The sequence below is a fragment of the Meles meles genome, chromosome 6, assembly GCF_922984935.1.
Source record: "Meles meles chromosome 6, mMelMel3.1 paternal haplotype, whole genome shotgun sequence".
Classification (NCBI taxonomy): domain Eukaryota; kingdom Metazoa; phylum Chordata; class Mammalia; order Carnivora; family Mustelidae; genus Meles; species Meles meles.
Window position 1 is genome coordinate 135,301,558 of NC_060071.1, and position 14,734 is coordinate 135,316,291.

Genomic DNA, 14,734 nt, shown 5'->3' on the forward strand with positions numbered 1-14,734 from the left:
GCTTCTGCCTTCGGCTCAGGTCATGATCTCAGGGTCCAGGGACCGAGCCCTGCATCGGGCTCTCTGCTCAGTGGGGAGTCTGCTCCCCCCCCCCCCCACTCTGCCTGCCTCTCTGCCTACTTGTGATCTCTCTGTCAAAAAAAAAAAAAATCTTCAATCCAGTTTCACAAGTGGATGAATGAATAAATTAATAGATATTGCCTTTCTACTCCAAGGTCACTGAAGTTACCAAGGTCACTCTTGCCCTCCTCATTTTCTACCTATATTTCCCCAGAATGACAGAATGATATAAGCCAGCAATTAAAGATTATTCTTTGGAAAGACTGCCAACCTTTAAACAGAGGGTTGGGTTTTGAAAAGAAGATGGAAAGAGACTAGCAGATGACTGGTCTGTTGTATGGGCAGAAAGGCCTAGAGGAGGGAAATAAAATGGCTCTCAAGTGGCAAAAAGAATTCCCACCAAAAGGGCTCCTCATCCAAATGTTTCCGGTCCTAGGGGCCAGTTAGTTCTAAGGCACATGAGTATCTCCGTATCTTGAGCCGAACTACAATCAAACCTAAATGGGTGATACTTTCTAATTCTTCTGTGACACACACGACAGTAACAGTATGTACCAGGCACTATAGGAAAAGCATTACACATTCTTGCTTAATCTTCCAACGACGCTATTGGATAGCTTCTACGATTATCTCCATGGGATCTGTGGAGACGAGGAACCCGGGTTTGGGTGGGTAAGGAACGTGCCCAGGGCAAACACCCCGTAACTGGCAGAGTGGGGATTAAAGACAGAACGATAGCGCGGTCTGCCTCTCACGTTGTGTAGCTCACGAGAACAACAGCTAATGTGAGGCCCTGGACTAAACTCTCCACACATATTTCTCACCTAACCCTGCCCATAGGGGCCGAAGAGAACCTTCAGGGGCTGTTCAAGTACCGCCTCTCAACCTGGGACTCACGGAAGCCAGCAAGAGTGATTCCCCCTGCCCTTACAGGGAGCAAACCGAGGCATGAGGTGTTCCCGTGCATCGGGCCAGGACAATGAAAGGGCTCGAGCCAGTGCTGGAAGAAAACCTAAAGATGCCATTTCTAAGGACAGGCTCTGCCCTCAGTTGACATTCCCTCCCCCTCAGTGGCGGCCCTAGGGATGGGGAGTAATGTGCGTCGCCCACCCTGAGAGAGAGAGTTCAAAACCGAAGCATGTGAAGCACGACATAAATATGAAGTGTGGAAAACGCATTCCTCACAAAACAGCCCTTCATCAAATTCCCTGCATCCCTCCTTGACGACGTTATCGGGAGCATCCTTCAACCCAGCCCATTGGAGAGCGCCTACGAAAAAGGCTGAAAAATGTGACCAATCAGGAAAGTTATTTTTGTGAGAAAGAAGAAAAATGTCACCAAAAAGGGTCAGCAGATAACCCTATTGGGCTGAAAATAGCTGCCCGGTTGGCAGAGCAGTCAGGGAACAGGCAGAGGGCGAGAGACGTCATGCAAAGCGCCGAGGGAGCTCCAGCTGCGTGAAGCTGCTGAGGGATGAGGAAATTGGCCTAATTTGGGAACATGAGCCCAACAGCATTGCTCAGATTCCTGTGAGAGAATCTGGCTAACTTTCAGTTCTGCGTCCTAGGAGGAACTGAGGGATGGGGGGTGGAGAGAAAGGGAACAGCTGTGACTCAAACATTTCTCCAGACAAGTGGACGGATAAGGGTCATCAAGTGAGAACTTACTCGCGCTCCAGAAGGATTCCAAGGGAGTAACCCAAAAGCTTCTCTTCCCTCTCCAAAAGCCTTTCTCTGCTGGGAGGGCTGTGCACCTACCTATCTAGCAGGAATCACAGAGACCAGACTAGAGTCAGAGACGAGCTGGATGACTCTGGACCAGTCGTCCAACCTCTCGAAGTCTCAGTGTCTTCATGGCTAAAATGGGGTAAGAGCAGCCACCGCTTCAAGAGCCACCACGAGGCTTAACAAGGACCCCGCATGCAGTTCACCGAGAGATGGCGATCGTTCCGCCGTCAGTAGAAATTATTACTAAAGGAAGAGTCTGCAAACTAAAAGTTAAGCCACAAAGAGGTCTAGACCCAAGTGAGAAGTGCTCATCCAAAAGAATGGCCAGCCTAGACAGGTTTTGCCCGAGATCACTTTTCACCAATCCCATGGTACGGTAGTGTAACTTTATGGTAGAAGATGTCCTGGTCTTGAGGGAGGTGTGTTAAGAGCAGAATCATCTGTATCAACAGAAGATGAATGCTCGGGCAGAGAAAGTCTCAGAGTTGCCCTGACCAGAGAAAGGTACATACTACAGACATGTAGACATGTGTCACGGGACAATCTCTGTAACCATAATACGAACCTCAACTGCCACTCAACTGTGCAGCTAATAATCCAAGCCTGAGTTATGACAGGTGACCCCCAAAGCCCCCAAGACAGAAGAGTGCAGTCAAAAACTTTCTCGATGCCTGCTGATGCTTGAGAGACTCCTGTGAGCCGGAGACCGTGTTAAGCACTTTATCTGTATTACTTAATTTCTTTACGACATCCCTGAAGAAGTAGGTATGACTCTAGCCAACTCGGAGCGAAACTATACGAAGAGCTCATTTTTAAGTGTTACTCAGTACAATCAAATGGTTGGAGTTCTCGCAAAGTATTCAAAACTTACTGAAGAACGAGTCAAAGAAAGAGACCTTCCCTCTCCTCTCAGAGAGGGAGGAAGCGTTTCATCACCTAGACCGAGCCACAGGTAGAGGCAAAGAGCCCTGGGAGGCAACACAGAAAGTGGGCAGAAGGAAAAGATCCAGAAGAGTTAACAAAGGCAACTCAATCAGGTATCCTGGAATTTCAGGGCATATAATGTTTCACTGATCTCTACATGACTTTAAAGTAGAACTCTGGAGAGGAATGTGGATTTTTTTGTTGTTACTAAAAATAATTCTTTCCTGTCATACCCAAATCTATGGAAAAAAAAATCTGTGTATGAATTCTGCTTTTAAAAAAAATGATGACACGTCGGTTGGAAACTACCTACTTAGCAGCCAGTCTCCCCCACCCCAAACCGCCATGCTATGGCTGTGGCAACAGGCCTCACTGAGAAGTCCCTTGAAACTCAAGGCTGTTTGAAGAGTCAGTTCTGATCAATGAAATGTAACTAGCAACCTCCTTGGTGAGGTCTCTGGCTACCATTTTCCTCATAAGAAACAAACTTAGTGGACATATACCTTGAACTCTTCAACTCTTGCCCCTCTGCCTACCTAGAATGCAGGTCTGACCCCTGGGGAACAACCAGCCATCTTACAACGACGGGAGCAAGTCATAAGCTCCAGATGGCAGAGGAGGAAGCTAGAATGGGCCAGGGTAATGCACAATGCTGCTCAGTGACTGCACCTGCCCAACTCTGCCCTCCACTGGATTGCCTGCTGTTAGAAAAATCATGCCTGGGGCGCCCAGACAGCACGGTTGGTTAAGTATTTGACTCTTGGTTTTGGCTCAGATCATGATCTCAGCATCCTAGGATCAAGCCTGGCATCAGGCCCTATGCTCAGCGCAGAATCTGCTTGGGATTCTCTCTCCCCTCCTCCCTCTGTCCCTCCCCCTGCTCGCTCACTCTCTGTCTTTCTCTCTGAAATAAATAAATCTTTTTTAAAAAAAAATCATGTCTGCTTGATTCAAAAACTGGGATCAAGGGTCTGATGCATGTAGCCAAATTACTGATAGTCATAGATACACGAGAATGCCTGAAAATAGATCCATCCTCAAAGACCAGGAGTTTTCAAGTTAAATGGAAATAGAAGAAGGCAGATCAAATGTGAGTAAATCTGACAGGTGTATGAAGGGAAGGCGTGGCAAACTGCATAAGGTAGGCCACACATCAGCTCCGGCCAGCTCCTGCCAACTGCCACCCCCGGGGGGTGGAGTGGGGAGATGCCAGCCCAGCATTTCCACTGTGCCAGAACTTCTGATTTTATTCATTTTTATTTTTTTAAAGATTTTATTTATTTATTCGACAGACAGAGATCACAAGGAGGCAGAGAGAGAGGGAAAAGCAGACTCCCCGCTGAGCAGAGAGCCCGATGCGGGGCTCAATCCCAGGACCCTGGGATCATGACCTGAGCCGAAGGCAGAGGCTTTAACCCACTGAGCCACCCAGGTGCCCCTGAACTTCTGATTTTAAAGAGAAGCCCAGAATTGGGATTTTCACGTCAAGTTTCCTAATGTATAAATAACAACCGAAATTTAAAAGTTTGAACTCTATACGGATCAAACAAGACATCACTAGAGGCCACATTCAACCTCTAGGCTACCAGTTTTCAACCTTAGCAGAGAGGGTTAAGGCAAAATAAAAAGAATCCAAGTTCTACAGAAATAATAACAATTAACAACATATCGGGCACTTCGTGCCAGACTGTGTGAAGGGCTTTACATCGATTATCTCATTTTTTCTTTTTAGCCGCCCTGTGGAGGATGTGATATCATTATTCCGGCCTTACCCATGAGGAAACTGAGGCTGAGTGAGGTGAGGCTGTGCTGTGCTCCTGGGACGCCGGGGTGGCGCAGTCATTTAAGCGTCCGGCTCTTGGTTTTGGCTTTGGTGGTCTCAACCAAGGTGGGCTCTATACTCAGCAGGGAGTCTGCTTGACCTTCTCTGTCTCTCTCTGCCCCTACCCTGCCCCCACTCACTCTCATGAGCTCGCTCTCTCTGTTTCTCTCTCTCAAATAAATAAAATCTCAAAACAACAAAAGAAGGGTGGGAGGAAAAAGTTAAATAACTTGCTGAGTAGGGTTCACGTGTGGCGGAGCCAGGATTTCAACCCAGGCCTGTATGACCCCGAGCCCTCTGTCCTTACCCACTCTTCATGAGGAATGGCCCCCTGCACCCAGGAAGCATAAACACCACTTTGGATCACTACCAGTCTCCTGTAGGGATAAAGGAGTAGAGCTCTCGAAGAGACTTCCAAGTCAGTTTGACAGGAGACCCAGGCTCCTGTCCTCTTACGTGGCTGCCCTATAATAAAAACGGCAAAACCCTGTCCAATCCTCGTGTACTCACGAGTTTCCTGAAGGAACATAAGGCATGTAGTGCTGTCAAACACATCCCTCTCTTAATCCCCACAGCAACCTGGTGGCATCGTTACTGCCACTTGACAGACAGTGAAATGGAGGATTAGAGAGATCAGTGGACTTGTCCAAGATCCAGGCAATTAGCAGAGCTGGTCTCCAGCCCCGGTTTGCTGGTGTCAGGCCCTGTGTTCTCTCTGTTTTAGCAGACTGCCTCTCTGCCTCCTCACCAGAGCGCCGAGCTCCGCCACCTCGTCTCAAAACAAACATGCCTACCTAACTCTACAGTCCCTCCGGGACGTCGGACGGCCCCCAGGTGCCATGTTTACATTTGCGGGGATAGCTTCCTCCTAGGATCTAGTCAGCAAGGGGACAAAAATAAACACGTCAGGTCATACGCTCAGAACTGGAATGTAAATGGGCACACACCAAAGTCCTGGGATCTAATTTTAGAAAGAAACAGCCGAAAAGTCCCACACAGCACACAGAGCATCTGGCCCCGGGGGAGGCTGCCCACACTGCTTTAAAACTCAGTCAGCCCAGGGAGAGAAAGAATCCTGGAATTCTGACCGGCCTCTCACTGCTGGAGGCACCAGTTGGGCGAAGAACAGAATGACTTTTCATCATGTTCTCTCAGAAAAAAGCTAAGGCCCAGAGGTGAATGTCCCTGGGGAAATATGTAGGTCTTCCAGAATGGCTGAAACCCTGTCTGTGCCTTTGTAGTTAGCCGCTCACAGTCCTGACTCTCACCTGGGATCCAAGGGGAAGGCGATGGGTAGGTGAACTACCTACTGACCCCAGCCTGGAAGCTGATTTGGTGTGGGGGTTACACAGAGCCTCAAGGCCAGCAGGTCATTCCAGGACATCCTGGCCTACCACAGGCCCATCACCTAACCACCACAGGTGGCTGAAACCTCCTTCACAATTAAGCAGACGTGTGATCGGTCTTTCCGGCTGCCAGTGATCACAGGAGTGAAAGTTCCAATATGGCAGGAGATTTTGTCTCTTTTATTCACTAAAATATGCCAACCTCTGCAATGGTGCCCGGCACATAATAAACTTCAGTAACTATTTGTTGAAAAAATAGCAGAAAAGGATTTGCTATTGGGAAGATGTCCCTGGACCCACAGTCTAAAGTGGCTAGAGGCCAAGAGGAGACTCCATTAACCCAGTCATCCGCTTGGCCATTCTCTCCTGGCAGACATATGCTACTGTAGGTCAAGCTCCCTCAGATCGGGGATGGGTATGATATGTGCTCCCACACCATCTCCCCACACTGTACCACCGTCCCCCTTACCGGGGCCTCTGGTGCACCACTATGTCCCCAACCTGCCATCCTGCGCCACTCTTCCTCAGCCTGTGACGGCCCCCGTCAGCACATGGTACACCTCACCACCCACCCACCCCCAATCCCGGTCCTGTCAACCTCACACCTGTGCTGGGCACTGTGAAGGATGGCCTTCCAAAAGCTCACCTCTTATGAGGGGGTTAGTCATGGAAACAACCAGAATACAATGTAGTAAGCACTATAATGCAGGTGCTCTGGGCTAAAATCACCAACTGACCACCCACAGGCCTAATCCAGTCCATGTGACGATTTAATCGTTATAATTAGTTGCTCACCTATAAAAATGTGTTGCTGTTTCACAAAATTTTAGACTGCCAGCATCTCTCAGAAAATCAGAGGATCTGGCAATACTGGGCCTGTGCTCCCCACAGTGTCCGTCAGCTTTAGCTAGGCAGTGGTTTCCTCTTTACGGGGGACAGGTGGCCTTTGGTTCGCACAACCCGTCTCCCACCCTCTCCCTGCGGTGTCCAGGCAGTGAGGCCACGGGCCAGCCACCAGTTCCTCTGTACTAGAATGACTGTTTCCTTAGAATAATGAGGCTCTGTACCCACATCTCTACAATAAGTGAGAAGGTAAAAGATACATCGAAAGGGCCACATGGACTGCTCACAGAAGTGCTAGAGAACTTGCTCCCCAGGAAAGTGAAGACTATTCCTACATCTGTGATACCGTAAGTAAGTGTAGTTGTGTCTTGTCCCCAGCATGCTTTGCTCAGGCACCTGCCTAGCTCATTAGGCTTCTCAGTTAAGTCCCCTCATTGATTTTAAACCTCCTATGGCCAATGAACTAAAGAACTGAGAAGTCAGGTTTCCTGTTGTGTGGGAACTCACTGCATAGTGGGGCAGACAAACACCTAAAAAGAAAATGAGCACACTGTGTGAGAACATGCAGATGTCCTACAACAGGTACTACAGGCACCGAGAAGAAGGAGCCCTACGCTGGCCTGCGGAAGTTAGGAAGAACTGACGGAGGGATTATTCTGAAATTGGTTCTTGAAAAGAGCACAGTTTATTCAAACGGACAGAGGAAGATACAAAGGGGATCTGAGTAAACTGCCAAAAATAGTGCCCTGGCATTAAAAGTGTTCCTCATCAGGATTACCCACGCTCCGTGGAGCAGCTGGATAAATTCCCACAATTCCAGTCCACTCAGAAAAGTTTCCAGGGAAGTAAGGCCAACACTAATCCCCTTCCTGCCTGAAAACTGTAGCAAGTGCAGGTCACCACTGAGAGCAAACGTCCAGTTGTGTAATCCAACCTTACGTCACCAGCATGCCTCGCTGGCACTGATTCGGCAGAAATAAAAACCTGGATTTCCACTGGATTTTGAAACTTCCCAGTCCCTGGCTTCAGCGAACTTAAGAACCTTCTTCACTGAGAATATAACGCAATGCACAGTAACTACTCTGGCTTCAAAGAAAAAAAACGTTCCTCTTTCATTTCTTGCTACCAGGATGAATGCCAAGGAAGGGAATTCCTAAATCAAGATAGGAGGAAGGGCTGGCATTACAGAGAAGTGATATCAAATCCCAAATCCTTGCTCATTAAGTAATTACTAATTCTTAGAAAGCATTTTTTTTAACACCTACCTCTCCAGTCAGAATTGAAGAGGCGTTCTTGCTACTGAGATGATTCTCGACTTGAGCTGCCTCCTGTTGAGCTCGGCGACCCATCTTGGGCCCCTGTAAGGAGAGATGAGGAGTGCTGCTGACCCAAACATCTCTGAGCCCCTGTGAGAATGAGAATTCTGGGAAGGTAAAAGCAAGGACAGGATTTGAGAGGGGAGGATGGGATTTGAGCAACTTGAACATATTTTTCAAAAATGCTCCATACCCTTAAAATAACACCTGATGCCACTTCTATTTGATAGGAAAATATGAAATTCCTGGATTAATGACCAAGGGTTTCTCTTTTAACTGCCATAGATCTTTCCTACCCAAAGAAATGCACACAGACATTCCTCTAGAATGAACAGAGACCTCATGCCAAAGTTCAGGGAAGAAGGTGGCAAAGGCTCTCATGTTCCAATGCAGGATTCTAGAAAAGCCTCATTTCAAAGCTGCAGCCTGGCATGAAATTGTCATCAAAAAGGCTAGGTCCAAAAAATATCAAAAAGTATCCCTAAATTCCATGGCAACTAGCACCAGAGAAATACAGTTCGCATTTGCTCTGACGTATACACTAATTGGATTTGCGCTTCTAGAGAGTAAATTCTCTTACGAGAATTTTGAGACATCAGCTTCAGAAATCAGAATCCTTTAAATTCTAAGTCATCAAATGAACCATCTGCAGGTGTTCTCCAAAGCCTTCCTGGGGTGGACGCTCTGTGCCTCAAATGCTTCCCAGCACAGAAACAAAACTTGATTTAGGCAGACTAGTAGATGTTGAAATATTTATATTTTCAGTTGTTGGCTTTTCTGAAACCAGTATTAATATAAGCACTCTAAAATCTCATTTGATGTAGCTTCACTGGATTCTCACAGGAGCAGGGACTAAGACTGATGCCATTTCACAAGTGTAGAAAGTGAGGCCCAGCAAGGTAAGGAAATGGCAAAAGAAAATCGAAAAGCAAAATCTTCTTCTGTCTTCAGCTTCTCAGTTCTTTCCACTATCCCATGCTGGAGTTTCAGTTTTCAAATGTTCTAAGAACTGTCTGCACCAATACATTGAGATGGGAGTTGCATAAAAACCCCTATGACCTGTTTACATTTCAAATTCAAGCCAGTAATTTAGGTTTCAGGGATGATGGAAACAATCTTTCTGATCAGCAGCTCGTTTTCTTCCCGAGGCGGATAGTTCCACCCCTCTGCCTCTCTCTCCCCTTTCCCACTTGTCCTAGCACTTGGTATCTGAACATGGTGTACTATGCGCAGTGGTTGTGCAAAAACAAAAATTCAACGATCTTGTCTCTAAATGCGGTTTCCGGGTACTTTAAGTTTTTTAAGTAAGTATTTTAAGGTTTTAAGCTTTTTTGAAGGCCCTGTATAAATCCACAGGAATGACTGGTAGAAAAACTACTTTACTATATTTAGATGTACGGGTATTTTAAATGCATAGTCTGTTTATTGTCCATTTTCCCCTGCTGGATTGTAAGCCCCCTGAGGACAAGGACTTTGCTTGTTGTTGTTGCTGTTGTTTTTTTAAAGATTTTATTTTTTTTAGTAATCTCTACATCCAGCGCGGGCCCTGAGATCAAGAGTTGCATGCTCCACCATGCTCTGAGCCAGCCCGACGTCCCTGTGTTGTTCGTTTTTCCGTTTTTCTTTTCCCACTGCTACATCTCCAGCACTTAACACAATGCCTGATACACAATGCCTGATACACAATAAATATTTGTTGAAAGAATGAATGCATAACTATGTTTACATTCCCAGGGACTAAGCAAGTTCACATCTCAGAAAGACCCGGTGACCTAATATTCTCTTTGGTCAGTCAAGGGACCTGCTTTATCCTAGAACAATTGTTCTTGTCCCCTGAGAGGCGCTCCTCTCCAGTACCTTGGAGGACATCTGATGCTATCAGCCCCCTTCAAAACACTTACAGATTCCAGAAGCAGAAACTGAAGACCTGCTGTGTGCCCCAATCTTCTAGTGACCGTGGTCCTGACTAATTTTAAACGTAAAAGGGTTTGATGGGACTGTGATGGAGTTCCAACACTGAACGTGGGTCTTGAATCTAGGTCGATGATTTACAGACCATATACACAACCAGGTAAATCACAGCCTCAGAAGCCACAGCAGCTAACTTCTTCTAATAACTTAGCACAAGACAGGCGCTGCATGGAATGCTTCCCAGGCGTGACTGCGTCTCATTTTCATTGCAGCACTTTACTTTGAAGTATCAACATCTCCATTCTAGAGATCAGGAAACCAAGGTTGGGGAGCGTGTGTTTGTTTTTAATTTTTTAGATTTGGGTACAGTTGACACACAATGCTAACTTTTTTTTTTCCCCAGTAAGCAGCTTCGTACTCCATCCGACCTCTGGGCCCCCAGCACCTAGCCACTCCTCCACGTTATAAATCCTAAACCATAAAAATAAGGTAGTGCCCACGTCCCCTTGGGAACTCAGGGGCAAGAAAAGGCCCTTCCAGTCAGCGCCAGCCTACCAGCCTGCTTTCCATGCAGAAAACACTGAGGTTTTTACATGAAATTACAGCATGAGAAGTCTCAAGGGAAAAAACCCTAAGATGGGTGCAAGTGCGACTCTGGCCCAGATGCCTCCAGTCACCCTCAGACATGCCCGCTCTGGGGGAGTTAGCACTCGTGGCTCCGGAAAGCGGAGCCTGGCTGGGAAATTTAACCCCTGGTCCCAGAGGCCGGCAGGGGCAGGATCTGTTTTCTTGCTTTCAGAGAATTTTAAAGAAAGCAAACCCCAGGCGGGTAGCGGCGGAGCCCACAGCGGCCCCGGGGGCGGGGCGCCTGAGGCAGCCTCTTCACCGGCCTCACCCCCGCGCGGCTCCGCGTCCGCCCGCTCCGGCCACTTGGGACAGGCCAGGTCGAGGCGCCTCCGGGAAGCCGGGCCGGCTAGGTCGCCCCTCACCACCCGCCAAATCCTAGCTCCAAGCCCCCAAGTCGGTCCTCACGGAGGTAGCCAAGCCGCTGCGCCGCTCCTCGCCTAGGTCCAGCACATCCTCCATCTCCGCGCCTGCCTGAGGTCATTTCCTGGAAACCAAGCGGCGCAGTCGCGTCCCTGACGACGGCTCCGCCCTTTCATCTCAATATTTAAAGGATCCGCCGCAGGATTCCTGGAGTCTCTGTGCCACTTCTGAGTTTATTTTATTTTATTTTATTTTAAGATTTTATTTATTTATTTGACAGAGGGAGAGATCACAAGCAGGCAGAGAGGCAGGCAGAGAAAGGAAGAAGCAGGCTCCCTGCTGAGCAGAGAGCCCGATGCGGGGCTCGATCCTAGGACCCTGGGATCATGGCCTGAGCCGAAGGCAGAGGCTTTAACCCACTGAGCCACCCAGGTGCCCCGCCACTTCTGAGTTTAAACCAAAACTTTCCTAAACTGCTTTGCCTGACTTCTGGAAGAAACCCCCATCTATTAAATCCCGCTAGGGCCGCTCCTATGGGACAGGGAAAAAAAATGTTAGTCTTTAGGAACTGTCTACGTGTGTAGCTCTGTTTAAATATAGGTTATTAAGTACAAAGCCTGCTGCTAATAGTAGTGATTAAATTGATCCCTCCTATTTATATAGCCCCTTACCATGAACAAAGGACTTCCTCAGTTATTAGCTCACGGGAAGGGTATAATAACCTTATGTGAAAAGCAAGGTGCGCCTATTATCTCCACGGGACAGATAAGAAAACAGGCTCAAGGGAGGGGGGATGGTCAGGTGCAAATAAATAGTTTCTCATGGAACATGCAATCTACACAATCCCTGCCTTCAAGAAGTTGACAGAGAGGCTGAACCAAAATGTCAAATACCTAAGTAGTGATAACATTCAAAAGTCAAGTTATCCCTCCAACAATCCCACATAGTGAGCATCAGTGATATCTCTATTCAAAAATTGGGGACCCTAAGGTGCAAAGAGGTGGCTTGAAGGAAATCATCTGAGTGCCAAGCAGCAGAGCCTGACGTCTTTTTGATATCAGATCTTATTAGAGTATTTTTCTCCTGCACATATTCCTGGGTACCCGCCATATTCCTAGTCCAGCAGAGGAAGATGTCCCTTGGATTCCCAGCTTAATGGGGCAACTGAGTGGAGTCTTTATTGACTCTCCATGTAACATCCCTGAGTCAACACCACGGGCCAGGTCCCTGGTGCTGGTTAGCTAGACACCCCCTGTCCCCCTGCCAGAAGATGGCCTCACAGTCCTGAAAGTGAGCAATAGCCCCAGTATCATGCTAGGGTAAGGCCTAGATGCCCATTGCTAAAAAGCCTTTCTTAAATACCCAATAAACTACTCAGTTCAACCAGTCACCCACACATGTTTACCAGGTAGGGCCGTGTGTTCTCATGTCTGGTGACAGCAACAGCACGGCTTGATGTCAGGAGAGGTGTGGGCTCATCCTAGCTCTGCTGATAGCCACCTGTGTGGCCAGGCAGAGCCCTCTCTGGACCTCAGTCTCCTCCCTTATAATTACTCTTGGAGATGACCCCCAAGATCTGATCCTTACTGAGAATACCCATTTAGATTTTAATCTGATGAAGCATTCATTGCCAAAATCCAAGACAGATGAAACGCAGGCTCCCATGAATCCTTTGTTTTCGTCTTCCGTGGCACCAGATGAGGAAGAAGGGATTCATCTTTGGATTTTCCATTTGGTGTGAGCTCATAGCTACACTACCATCACCTTACTGCCAGTTTCCAAACCCTAACTCCTACTTCTTTCCTGGCTTCCTGAAAGCAAAAGGTGCACTGCAGAAGCTCAGTCTGAGCAGAAAGCCCTAGGGCAGTGGCTTCCAGCCCTCGCTGAGCACCTGACTCACCAGTGGGGTTTGTCAAAAATACACATGCCAGGGCCCCATCCCTGGAGACTGACTGGGACTCCCAATGGATAGAACTTGAATACTTTTCCTCCCATCTTGCAGGTGTTTGCTTAAAGGCCTCAGTAAGGTCTTCTCTGTTACCCTATTTTAAGTTTCAACAGTTCCAACCTAGGCACTCCCTAATCTACCTTCCTGCCTTATTTTCCACCATGGCGCTTATCTTTTATCATCATACCTAATTATTTGGTTTACTGCCGGTTTCCCACCACTCCTCCCCCCACCCCTAATGTAAGGTCCCTTTAGGGCAAGGGTTTTGTTTGTTAGTTAGTTTTCTTCAGGGCTACCTCCACAGAGCCCAGAACAGTGCCTGGCATACAGAGAACGTCAAAATATTTCTCAAATGATGGCTGAATTTCAGAGGCAGTATTGCCTAGGAAAATGCATAGACCCTGGCAATACATTTCCTGGATCCAAACCTCAGTGTTGACACCTACTGCCTATATATTTTAGGTAAGTTACTTTTAAGCTTTCTACAGCTAGATTTCCACATGCTATTCAAATGACAACAATGCTTACCCAAACTAGAGAACCTGGGTTAAATATTGCTTCCACCACCCATAAGCAGGGTGGCCTTTAGAAAAGAAAAAAAAAAATCGCTCTGTGCCTCAGTTTCCTCAACTGTAAACTGATCAACGGCATTCAGCGAACATCCCAGAGGCCTCAGAGTCAGGAGCAGGAAGCAGACCTCACAGGAAGGGTCCAGGAAGGCTGGGTGAGGTGGGGTGGGGTGGGGTGGCGGGGAGCAGCGCTGATTCCCAGGAAAGAGATCAATTCAGAGGCAAGTCCTATGTTGCCGGAAAGCAACGGGCCTTGCCCTCTCTGAGCTTCTCGTGGGAAAAGACCTAGAAGCTTAGGCGGAGAAGAGAAACGAGAGCGAACGGAGAGAAAACTTCCCCTCACCCATCTGGGAAATGGGCTGGGGCCAACTGCTGACTTTGCGCTCGCTGGCGCAGCTCCCTGCGGAACCCTCGGCGGGGAGGGAGGCTGCGAACATCTGGAGGACATTTCTGCGAGAGCGGCTGCCGATCGGGGTCCCGGGAAGAGAGAGGTGCACTTGTGCGCGCGTCGGGCGGAGAGCGAGGCTGTCACCCCATGGCTCCGGTGTCGCTTCCCTCGCCCTCTGCCGCGGCCCCTCTTCTCCAGCCCCCCGGCCCCACCCCCAGCCCTCCCCGGAGTCCCGGCCCCGGCCCGCCGCGCTCCTTCACTGGCGCGCTCGCCTCGCCAGAGGGCACCCTCGGTCTGCCGGAAAACGCCACCATTTTCAATGGCCCTGGAGCATCTCCAAGCTTCAGCCCGCCGCCGGACTCCAGGCTTGTCCGTGAAGAATTGGGGCCAGGATCACCGTGGAGCCGTGCCCACCTCCGACCCCGCTCCCCGACCGGGCGTCGCTCCCCGCGCTGCCCGTCTCCATCCCCGAGGGTGGGAACGACCGCCCCTGCGCCAGCCCCGCGCGCGCCCTTGCCCGGTGCCCCGCGCCCCTGCCCGGCGGGCCGCTGTGCCCGGGGTGGGGTGGGGGTAGGGGCGGGCCGGGGCAGGAGCGAGAGACTGGCCGAGTAGAGAGGACGGACTGACAGCTGGCGAGAGGGCGAAGGAGCTGGGGGAGAAGGAGGGAAGGGATTCGTCGGAGTAACTTTCCAGAAAAACAGTCAACGTGTAGCAGGAGTGACTCCAAGAGGGGAAAAAAAGTTCAGTTACCACGTCGAACGAGAGGGCTCGCAAAGTATTTTTCAAACGGGCTCGGCTTTTCCTGTGCCTGTTTAAAACATTAAAATCGTGCAGCAAAAGAGGCTGCGTGCGCTGGTCCCTCCCTCCCCCACCCGGGCCAGAGACGTCATGGG

General features: G+C 49.0%; 1 protein-coding gene across 2 annotated transcripts in view; it reads right to left on the reverse strand.

Moving 5' to 3' along the window:
- Positions 1–11,045, reverse strand: part of IFT43 (intraflagellar transport 43) — an 81,204-nt gene extending 70,159 nt beyond the window's left edge. Inside the window, exons 1-2 of one of the 2 annotated variants that reach the window (XM_046009014.1) lie at positions 10,982–11,045; positions 7,988–8,080 (exon numbers count right to left, since the gene is read on the reverse strand). In XM_046009014.1, the coding sequence (XP_045864970.1) occupies positions 7,988–8,080; positions 10,982–11,035 (147 nt within the window). In that variant the 5' untranslated portion in view covers positions 11,036–11,045. The other variant, XM_046009015.1, reaches the window with a different exon arrangement.
- Positions 11,046–14,734: the final 3,689 nt, after the last annotated feature.